The sequence below is a fragment of the Pseudorasbora parva genome, chromosome 12 (genome assembly GCF_024679245.1).
Source record: "Pseudorasbora parva isolate DD20220531a chromosome 12, ASM2467924v1, whole genome shotgun sequence".
Classification (NCBI taxonomy): Eukaryota; Metazoa; Chordata; class Actinopteri; order Cypriniformes; family Gobionidae; genus Pseudorasbora; species Pseudorasbora parva.
The window spans coordinates 666,426-677,500 of NC_090183.1; the positions used below are offsets into that span (position 1 = coordinate 666,426).

General features: G+C 39.4%; 1 protein-coding gene across 1 annotated transcript in view; it reads right to left on the reverse strand.

Moving 5' to 3' along the window:
* Nucleotides 1–2,459: 2,459 nt before the first annotated feature.
* Nucleotides 2,460–11,075, reverse strand: part of pmepa1 (prostate transmembrane protein, androgen induced 1) — a 28,546-nt gene continuing 19,930 nt past the window's right edge. The window contains exons 2-4 of the mRNA XM_067458683.1: nucleotides 6,124–6,278; nucleotides 5,865–5,918; nucleotides 2,460–4,998 (exon numbers count right to left, since the gene is read on the reverse strand). Coding sequence (XP_067314784.1) covers nucleotides 4,711–4,998; nucleotides 5,865–5,918; nucleotides 6,124–6,278 — 497 coding nt within the window. The 3' untranslated portion in view covers nucleotides 2,460–4,710. The remainder of the gene's footprint in view (nucleotides 4,999–5,864; nucleotides 5,919–6,123; nucleotides 6,279–11,075) is intronic.

The window sequence follows — 11,075 nt, forward strand, 5'->3', positions numbered from 1 at the left end:
AGTTGACTGAACTAAAATGGCCGCCACAGTCCCCAGATCTCAACTCAATAGAGCATCTTTGGGATGTGGTGGAACGGGAGCTTCGTGCCCTGGATGTGCATCCCACAAATCTCCATCAACTGCAAGATGCTCTCCTATCAATATGGGCCGACATTTCTAAAGAATGCTTTCAGCAGCTTGTTGATCAATGCCACGGAGAATTAAGGCAGTTCTGGAGGAGAAAGGGTCAAACACAGGATTAGTGTGTTCCTAATAATCCTTTAGGGGAGTGGATATTCATATTTCATATTCGTAGTTAAAACATTTCAGTCATACTCTAATTAAACAGACTAAATCATTTCCAGTGGTTAGACTTTATTTCAGGTGTCATTGTTACAGTGTATTTATATATTTAAGTAAGAACTACATGTTCTTACTCTAGGGTTATTTAGATAGCACTGATTATTAATATTCATTATTGTTCTCATAGATTATGAAGTGCAGTAGACGAGGATTATTGTCTGTATGGCACAGGTCATGCCAACTATTCTTATTGTATTGTACGATTCTTTCAATGATAAAAATGTGCAAATCATAATCACATCATATCCTGAAGAGCAGAGATTGAGTGAAGAGGAAGATCAGTGATGGTGCGAGCCTGACCTCTGCTGGACAGATGCAGGAGCGTCTTACATTAACACACATTTACTAGACAAGCAAAGATTATTGTCTTGTTTTGGGGAAAATAACTCAAAATGAAGAGAGTTTTTGCTTAAAATAAGATAAATAATCTGCCAATGGGGTGAGAAAAATAATCTTGTTTTCTGTTTGAATTAAGATTATTTTTCTCACCCCATTGGCAGATTATTTATCTTATTTTAAGCAAAAACTCTTCATTTTGAGTTATTTTCCCCAAAACAAGACAATAATTAGTACTTGTCTAGTAAATACTTCTTGTTGTAAGATTTTTTAGATGTTTGGACTAGAAACAAGACAAAAAAAATACTGAGTAAAAAAAGCATTTTCTGCAGTGTGTGAGCAATTACACAAAATGCAATTCATCATGGCTGCTGATGCGCTTCACATTCATACAATAATTACTGTGAATAATAAACAACTCCATGGATGAATTATTTTATAAAATGTTTTATTTGTTTAATTGGCAGCTAATTGAAATGCATCAGATTGTATAACATGGCGTGTGACAGACACCGTCCCAAAAGAGAAACATCCGTAACACTTTCAGCATCTGATATATAAATAAAAACATATAAGAGTTACATGTGAGCGGTCATTTCTGACAATAACACGTGTGGATATATAAACGCTAAAGAACCGCCGAGTCCAGTCCGTCTGACCCGTCCAGAACCAGAAGAGTTCATCCACACACACCTTCAGCAAACGTGCTTTGGGATCACATCGGGAAGAAAAGAGAACGACTGAAGGCACGGCTGGGTCAGATCGAGACTGAAGTAACATCAACACAATGACCTTTAAACGACAAGAACATAAAAACAACTGGTACATATTTCACCTGCGCTACACTACACTATCAAAAGGCCAATCGTCGGTATATTGCAACTTTCTCCACTATCATCATCATGCATACAATGTCACTTCCTGTCAACGGCCGCCTGATTGGCTGATTGGGTCATGTGACACACGGGCATCTCTGAGGGCACCAAACGGGCGTCTCTGAAAAGGGAAGACGTGACGGCGCGGCTGGAGAGAGAACGACTTACAACAGCTCTGGAATAGGACAAATCATCATATATTATATTATATATATGCACAAATGCACCAACTATGAATTTAAACAGCTGGTTTATGGATGCATATCATCTGAAATAACAAATGCATCATAAATTATATCATCATCAGAAATATATATATATATATATATATATATATCATAAACAAAAAAGGGACGAACGAACTCGTTATGAATTTAAACAGCGTGTTTTCAGGAGCACAAGAAATGCATTTAGCTGATATGATGCATATTAGAAATAACAATTATAGAAATGCACCAAATCTAGAGCTGGATTAAAGAGAGCACAATGATTTATAATATAAATGGCCATCATTCTGAACATTTACAACTAAAACATGATTAAAGAACGAGTCTTCTGTAGTTTCTCTCTCCAGCGGTCGACTTCTGTGAGCAGCGCTTCTCTGGAATAAACCGAGCACAGCAAAATCTGACCCGATATCCCCCGGTCGGACGGAGCAGACTGAATCATGAGTGAATCATGAGTGAATCATGAGTGAATCATGACCGAATCATGGCTGAATCATGAGTGAATAATCATGAGTGAATCATGAGTGAATCATGAGTGAATAATCATGAGTGAATCATGACCGAATCATGAGTGAATCATGGCTGAATCATGACTGAATCATGACCGAATCATGACCGAATCATGACTGAATCATGACCGAATCATGACCGTATCATGAGTGAATCATGACCGAATCACGAGTGAATCATGACCGAATCATGAGTGAATCATGACCGAATCATGAGTGAATCATGACCGAATCATGAGTGAATCATGACCGAATCATGAGTGAATCATGGCTGAATCATGACTGAATCATGAGTGAATCATGGCTGAATCATGACTGAATCATAAGTGAATCATAAGTGAATCATGGTTGAATCATGACTGAATCATGACTGAATCACGAGTGAATTATGAGTGAATCATAAGTGAATCATGGTTGAATTATGACTGAATCATGGCTGATTCCTGACTGAATCATGACTGAATCATGACTGAATCATGGCTGAATCATGGGAGTTCACCGCAGCTCTGTGGCTCATTCGGCACTATTTGGCAGCGAGTTGTAATTCACTCAGTGATTCGACGACTCACTGATTTGGTGACTCAATGATTCAACCAGTCAGTGGTTTAATGACTCACTGAATCACTGATTCAACGCCTCACTGATTCAATGGCTCACTAATTTTGTGACTCAGTGATTCAATGACTCAGTAAATCAATGACTCAGTGATTTGGTGACTCAGTTATTCAACGACTCACCGATTAAACAACTCAGTAATTTGATGACTCAATGATTCAACAACTCACTGATTCAATGACTCAGTAATTTGGTGACTCGGTGAGCCAATTACTCAGTGAAACAAAGACTCAGTGATTTGGGGACTCAGTTATTCAATGACTCAGTGATCCAATGACTCAGTGATAAAATTACTCAGTGATTTGGTGACTCAGTGGTTAAATGACTCACTGATTCAATGACTCAGTAATTCAGTTACTCACTGATTCAATGACTCAGTGGTTAAATGATTCACTGATTCAATTACTCACTGAATGACTCATTAGTTCAGTTACTCACTGATTCAATGACTCAGTGGTTAAATTACTCACTGATTCAATGACTCAGTAATTCAGTTACTCACTGATTCAATGACTCAGTTACTCACTGATTCAATGACTCAGTGATTCAGTGGCCGCTGTCGAGTGAATCGCCGGTGACCTGATTCCAGCTCTGCGAGCCCGTGCCGGAGCGTTTGCATATTCCTCTGCGTTTGTGCCGATTCGCAGCTACAGGTTTGGTCGATTGTTTTTTCCCGCCCCCGCTAAAGTGCTAGAAGAGACGCCGCTCGAGCCGAAATGAAGAAATCCTTCGCCTATAAACATCAATGATTGTGAACTCTAGAATACAGAATAAAAATAAGGCAAACACATCTGAGACGTGGAAGGGAAATCTACTCTAGATCTACTCTAGAACTGGTTTCAGATCTGCGGAGCAAAGGCCTTCTGGTCAATCGTTCAGGACACACACACACACACACACACACACACACACACACACACACACACACACACACACACACACACACACACACACACCTGTCTGTGGACTGATCGCAATCGTAATATTAAAAATAGTGCAATTTTAGACATTTATATAAATAACTCTAAAATCGTGCTTTTTAAGTTTGCTTTTTTAAGCTTTCCATATACATGTATATATTTATATAGTAGCCTATACACACACACACATACATAGATTAATGTGTATCGTTGGCATCCGCTCTCTCTGACGACACACACACACACATCAGGATGAATGTGTGGATGCTGTGCTGAATCAGACGTTGGCATCTTTCACAGAAGAAACGTGAAGCTCCGGTAAACCAGAGCCAAACATCAGCCAATGGGGTCGCAGGGATAACAGCGGTATGATGACGTCTGGCTGATATCTGCTCTTCCTGTCCGGTACACGCGTCTCGTGTGAGAATGTTCAGACTCTGAGGAGGAGCGTGATGTCCTGGTTTCGTCTGTCAGGTCAGAGCGAGGAAATAAGAGCATTGAGGACAGAGAACAGGTAAAGATGGAGAGGAAGTTGGTCTGAGTGAAAGGCAAGAAAACACCGCACAAACGCTCTTCTTATTCAGTCACTTCGTCTCGTTTCCAGTCGAAATATCGAACAATTCTTAAATCAAGAAGCATTTACTAGATCAGTAACACGACATTTGGTCTTGTTTTGTTCCAAACAGAAATCAGATTATTTCCCTCACCCCATTGGCAGATCATTTTGCCTGTTTTAAGCAAAAACTCTCTTCATTAGATTTGATTTTCAACAAAACAAGCAATCATATCTTAGGTCATGTTACTGATCTACCAAATGCATCTCGATTTAAGAATATTTCAATGTTTGGACTGGAAACGAGATAAAAGCACTTTTTGTCTCAGAGTCTCAGAGCGGCTCTTTGTGCTGGAGGACGCAGCAGTGACCTATGACCTCGCTGTATGTGGGCGGGGCCAGGCTGTCGAAGACGGTGCGGTTGGGCGGAGCTCGCACCGACTCGCGGTTGAGCTCCATCTGCTGCTCCGGATCGCGCAGCTGAAGAACACATGGCCCCAAGTACGGCGGAGGCTCCTCGCCGTCTGATAGGCCGATGTTCGGCGGGAGATCGATGATGTCATGCGGGAGGAACGGGAACGTGGGCTGGAAGCGGTCCAGACGCGGCCGAGGAGCGTACGCCTGCGGGACAGATATGACATCATGACAACGCACACACACTCGTGTAGTTTTATCAAATCACATTTTTATTTATTTTGTATTTAGAGGGAACACTAAGGAACTATACTAATGCATTATTTTGGGGTAAATATTATTCATTTTTATGCCATTTTTGTTACATTTTTGTATGAAGTATTTGTATTTTTAATGAAGTAAATAATACCTATATGAATACGGTTAATAAAGGGTTAGTTCAGCCAAAATGAGATGTCTGTCATTAACTCCTCTCCCTAATGTCGCTCCACACCCGTCAGACCTCCGTTCATCTTCACACACAGTTTAAGATATTTTATATTTAGTCCGAGAGCGTATGCAAGTGTATGCACACTATACTGTCCATGTCCAGAAAGGGAATAAAAACATCATCACAGTAGTCCATATGAGACATCAGTGGGTTAATTAGAGTCTCTTGAAGCATCCAAAATACATTTGGGTCCAAAAATAACAAAAACTACGACTTTATTCAGCATTGGCTTCTCTTCCGCGTTTGTGTTCAATCCTCAAATAAAGATTCAAACGGTTATGAAAACTAAAGTCGTAGTTTTTGTTATTTTTGGACCCAAATGTATTTTGGATGCTTCAAGAGACTCTAATTAACCCACTGATGTCTCATATGGACTACTGTGATGATGTTTTTATTCCCTTTCTGGACATGGACAGTATAGTGTGCATACACTTGCATACGCTCTCAGACTAAATATAAAATATCTTAAACTGTGTGTGAAGATGAGCGGAGGTCTGACGGGTGTGGAGCGACATTAGGGGGAGGAGTAAATGACAGACATTTCATTTTGGCTGAACTAACCCTTTAATGAAGTAAATCATACCTCGCTGATGACAGCAGAAGAGCCTGGAGCGTCAGATGACCACAGACTGCCCTCCTGAAGCAACACACAAACACAGTACACATCAGACTGTGTGTGTGTGTGTGTGTGTGTGTGTCATACTGCAGTGTGAGTCGATATGAGTGAATGCTAGTCCACTAGATGTCAGGATTTCTTTAGTGAATCTCAGATTAGGAAGTTGTTACAGTGTGTGTGTGTGTGTGTGTGTGTGTGAGAGAGTGTGAGTGTGTGTGTGTCTCACCGACGGCAGGGGCAGGTGGCGTCTGTGCGCTCGTCCGTGTTGAGAGATGAGAGATCGCGCTGAGAGTCTGTAGTGGTTCAGGAGACACGTGATCACCACAACCATCATCATCATCACCACCACGATCACCAGGATCTGAACGAACTCCAGCTGGGCTGCACACACACACACACACACACACACACACACTGTAAATCACACCTTCAGACGCCTCACAATGATCCTCTCTCCCATCCGAACGTTTAAAACACAGATCTGCAGGAAGCTCACACTGTGATGAACAATATTCATTACGCTTCTCTACTCACTGTACAACAGCCGCTGTTGTGTTTTATAATATTTTATAATCTATTTTTTGTATTAAATCACACACACACACACACACATTCACCGCTGCACAGGCTCTGGACACAAACACACACACACAGAGACACACACACTCACCGCTGCACTGGCTCTGGACACACACACACACACACACACACACACTCACCGCTGCACAGGCTCTGGACACACACACACACACCGCTGCACTGGCTCTGGACACACGGCTCTGCTGCCTGAAGCTGCATGATGCCACATTCACATTCGCTGGAGCCAAACTAACACTAAACTCTCCAGCTTCTGCGTTCCCACACACACACACACACAGGGGCAGATGGGTGAGAGGACGGGCAAGAGCTCACACACACACACACACAAGGTCTGTGGGTCTAGACTGAATTGTGTGAGAGAGTCGGTTTTGCATACGTGAACAAAAAGAGCGCGAGACAGCTGATGGAGTACGCCACAATCTCAAAAACACACTCCCACACACACACACACCTTTTTGTGACATATGGGGACATTCCATAGGCGTAATAGTTTTTATACTGTACAAACCGTATTTTCTATCCCCTTACACTGCCCCTAAACCTACCCATCACACACACACACACACAGCCCCTAAACCTACCCATCACACACACACACACACACACACAGCCCCTAAACCTACCCATCACACACACACACACACACACACACACACACACACTGCCCCTAAACCTACCCATCACACACACACACACACACACACACACACACACACACACACACACACACACACACATCCCTCTAATTCAGATTTTCTCAGAATCTCATCACTTCTTGCAGGAGAATCAATAAAAACAACAAAAGCATCAGCCGTATAACTTTATGAGGCTTTAACACAAATACTACGACATCTATTCAAAGAGCTGAAGTGAGCAGCTGATGAAGGCAACACACACACACACAGGGGTAGTGCAGGGGTCATGAGGGGTCAAAGCTCCGCCCCTCCCGTCTCTCACGGGTCATTCCCGTCACAGACAACACTCAACAGACACAGAGGGTGTGTGTGTGTGTGTGTGTGTGTGTGTGTGCGTGTGTGTTTGTTTAGCTGCAGTCTGGGTACAAGTCTGACCTCAAACATGAGTAAATCTGACTAAACCTTCCTTTCATTCAGACATCCAGGGCCGTCTTTAACTGTGATTTAAATGTAAAACACCAGCTTCTCTAGCATTTATTAAATACACTATTGGTCAAAGTATCTTTACTTTTGATCAGTTTAATGCATCCTTGATTAATAAATGCATTCATTTCCTTCAAAAAAAAGGAAGATAATTTTTTTTATTGCATCCAAAATAAAAGTTTGCATTTACATAATATCGGTGTGTGTGTATAAATATATATATATATGCAAATATTTCTTAAATATACACATAATTATACACACACATATATTATGTCAACGTAAACTTTTATTTTGGATGTGATTAATTTTATCTAAAAGATTCTATTTTTATGATGATAATCAGCTCATATTGCTCAACATTCAATAAAATACATCTTATTTCTCAGGATTCTTTAATGAATAGACAGTTCAACAGGATTTATTATTATTATTATTTTATTTATATTACATTGTAAAAAAATATTTAGAAAAAGTTTCCTGGTTGCCTTAATACACTGACCTTTTTTTTGAGATTCGACAACCTTTATTAAAATATTATTAAAAGATTGTGTAAGCATATTGTGTGTGTTTTATTTGTGATGACGCAGCCAAATTGTGCTATTTTCATGATTTTTCACATTTTTTATGTGGTTCATATACAATAATATTTTGAGTTTCTATTCATTAAACAAATTTCCTTCATTGTGTCAACTCAAATTTTTTATTTCAATAAACTCAATATTTTAAGGCAACCAGGATACTCACTTTGTTAAGTTAAACCAAAAAAACTAACAAAATATTTTGTCAGTGTAGAAATAGAATCTTTTGTAATATTTAATGCGTTCTTGATGAATAAAAGTGAGAACCCAAACTTTTAAATAAGCAAAGTTTCCCCAAAAATATGACACTTCCTCCCTACAATGTAAAAAAAATGTTGGTTTAACTTAAAAAAAGTATCCTGGTTTCCTTAAAATATTGAGTTTATTGAAATTTAAAATTTGAGTTGACACAATGAAGGAAATTTGTTTAATGAATAGAAACTCAAAATATTATTGTATCTGAACCACATAAAAATGTGATAAATCATGAAAATAGCACAATTTGGCTGCGTCATCACAAATAAAACACACAATTACCCAATATGCTTACACAATCTTAATAATATTTTAATAAATGTTGTCAGATCTCAAAAAAAGTTCCTTGTTTCAACTCAACATTTTAATTTCAATGAACTCAAAAATTTAAGGCAACTTTTTTCTAATATTTTTTTACAGTGTGTGTGCACTAATATCTGATGATGGTATAATCTCTCGAGAGGAAAGCTCATATTTTTGGGGAAACTGATTATTCAAGAGTTTGGCTTCTCACTTTTATTCACCAAGGAATGAATAAGTCGTTTGTGGATCCGTCTCAACACGCTGTGTTTGTTTGTGTCACGCCGTTCACACGCCCAGGGCGGGACGTGCGGTAAACAATGCAAACTATGCTTTAATCATGAGACTGACGGTTGAACTCCTGAACAATAACACTGAAGTTCAGACGTTACCCACTAACAGATCTCACAGAATCATTATTTCTGTTCCGCAAACACTCAGATGATCACAGAAGTGCTGGGATAAAAGTTCATAGCTCTAACGTAAACACTGATGATCAATTAGAGGGAATCAACTTTGGAAAATAACGTGACGCTTCAAATACAGATCAATTACATTGTTTCACCAGTAGGTGGAGACACGTGACTATTACAAAAGTGTTTTTTGTCATTGAATCATTCACTCGAGATTCGTTCAGAAACACTGATTCATCCAGTAATGAAACAAATGAAGTCTTTATGAGTGAGTCATTAAATCATTCACTCGAGATTCGTTCAGAAACACTGATTCATCCAGTAATGAAACAAATGAAGTCTTTATGAGTGAGTCATTGAATCATTCACTCGAGATTCGTTCAGAAACACTGATTCATCCAGTAATGAAACAAATGAAGTCTTTATGAGTGAGTCATTGAATCATTCACTCAAGAGATTGGTTCAAAACATTCATTAATTCATGAGATTTGTTCAAAAAAACTGATTCATCCAGTAATTAAACAAATGAAGTCTTTGTCAGTGAGTCATTGAATCATTCATTCATTAGTCATTCAAAAACACTGATTCACCCAGTAATGAAACAAGTGAAGTCTTTATGAGTGAGTCATTGAATAATTCATTTATGAGATTCGTTCAAAAACACTGATTCATCCAGTAATGAAACAAGTGAAGTCTTTATGAGTGAGTCATTGAATCATTCACTCAAGAGATTTGTTCAAAAACACTGATTCACCCAGTAATGAAACAAGTGAAGTCTTTATGAGTGAGTCATTGAATCATTCACTCAAGAGATTTGTTCAAAAACACTGATTCATCCAGTAATGAAACAAGTGAAGTCTTTATGAGTGAGTCATTGAATCATTCACTCAAGAGATTTGTTCAAAAACACTGATTCATCCAGTAATGAAACAAGTAAAGTCTTTATGAGTGAGTCATTGAATCATTCACTCAAGAGATTTGTTCAAAAACACTGATTCACCCAGTAATGAAACGAGTGAAGACTTTATGAGTGAGTCATTGAATCATTCACTCAAGAGATTTGTTCAAAAACACTGATTCATCCAGTAATGAAACAAGTGAAGTCTTTATGAGTGAGTCATTGAATAATTCATTTATGAGATTCGTTCAAAAACACTGATTCATCCAGTAATGAAACAAGTGAAGTCTTTATGAGTGAGTCATTGAATCATTCACTCAAGAGATTTGTTCAAAAACACTGATTCACCCAGTAATGAAACGAGTGAAGACTTTATGAGTGAGTCATTGAATCATTCACTCAAGAGATTTGTTCAAAAACACTGATTCACCCAGTAATGAAAGTCTTTATGTGCGAGACATTGCTCTGTGTATCAATAAATTCTTTTTTTTACAACACGGGCAAAGATCGTTTATTCCAGTGCGCGTGCAGACAGGGTTGCCAAGCGTTAACAACAAAACCCTTCAACTACTAGCCCAAAACAAGCCCAATAGCTTCTCAGGGGTTCTCCAAAAAAAAGGCGTTTGGGGGTAAAATGTGTGTTATTTTGGTAAGGTTGCTGCTAAAATTGGCATTCCTGGGTCTATATATCCCATAATTGAGGTCGCTTCGACCAGCGGACATGGAAAACAACCGGCGGGAAAACCGCAGACTTGGCAACACAGTGCAGTTGAGTTCTGCTGACATTTGACGACTAACGTTATGCGTCGCTCCGCTGCTCTGATTGGTTGTCGGTCTGTCCAATCGAGATCTTCCTGGTTGGGTTGAAACACCCCATAATCACCGCCCAATGAGCAGCAGACTCATATTCTGACTGGAGCTGAGGAGGACCAGTATGAAGGCTAGTGCTTCAGGACACTGTTGAGATGAGGCAGCGTTCAGAGCAGTTTGACTCGCTCCAGCCATGTTTGTGT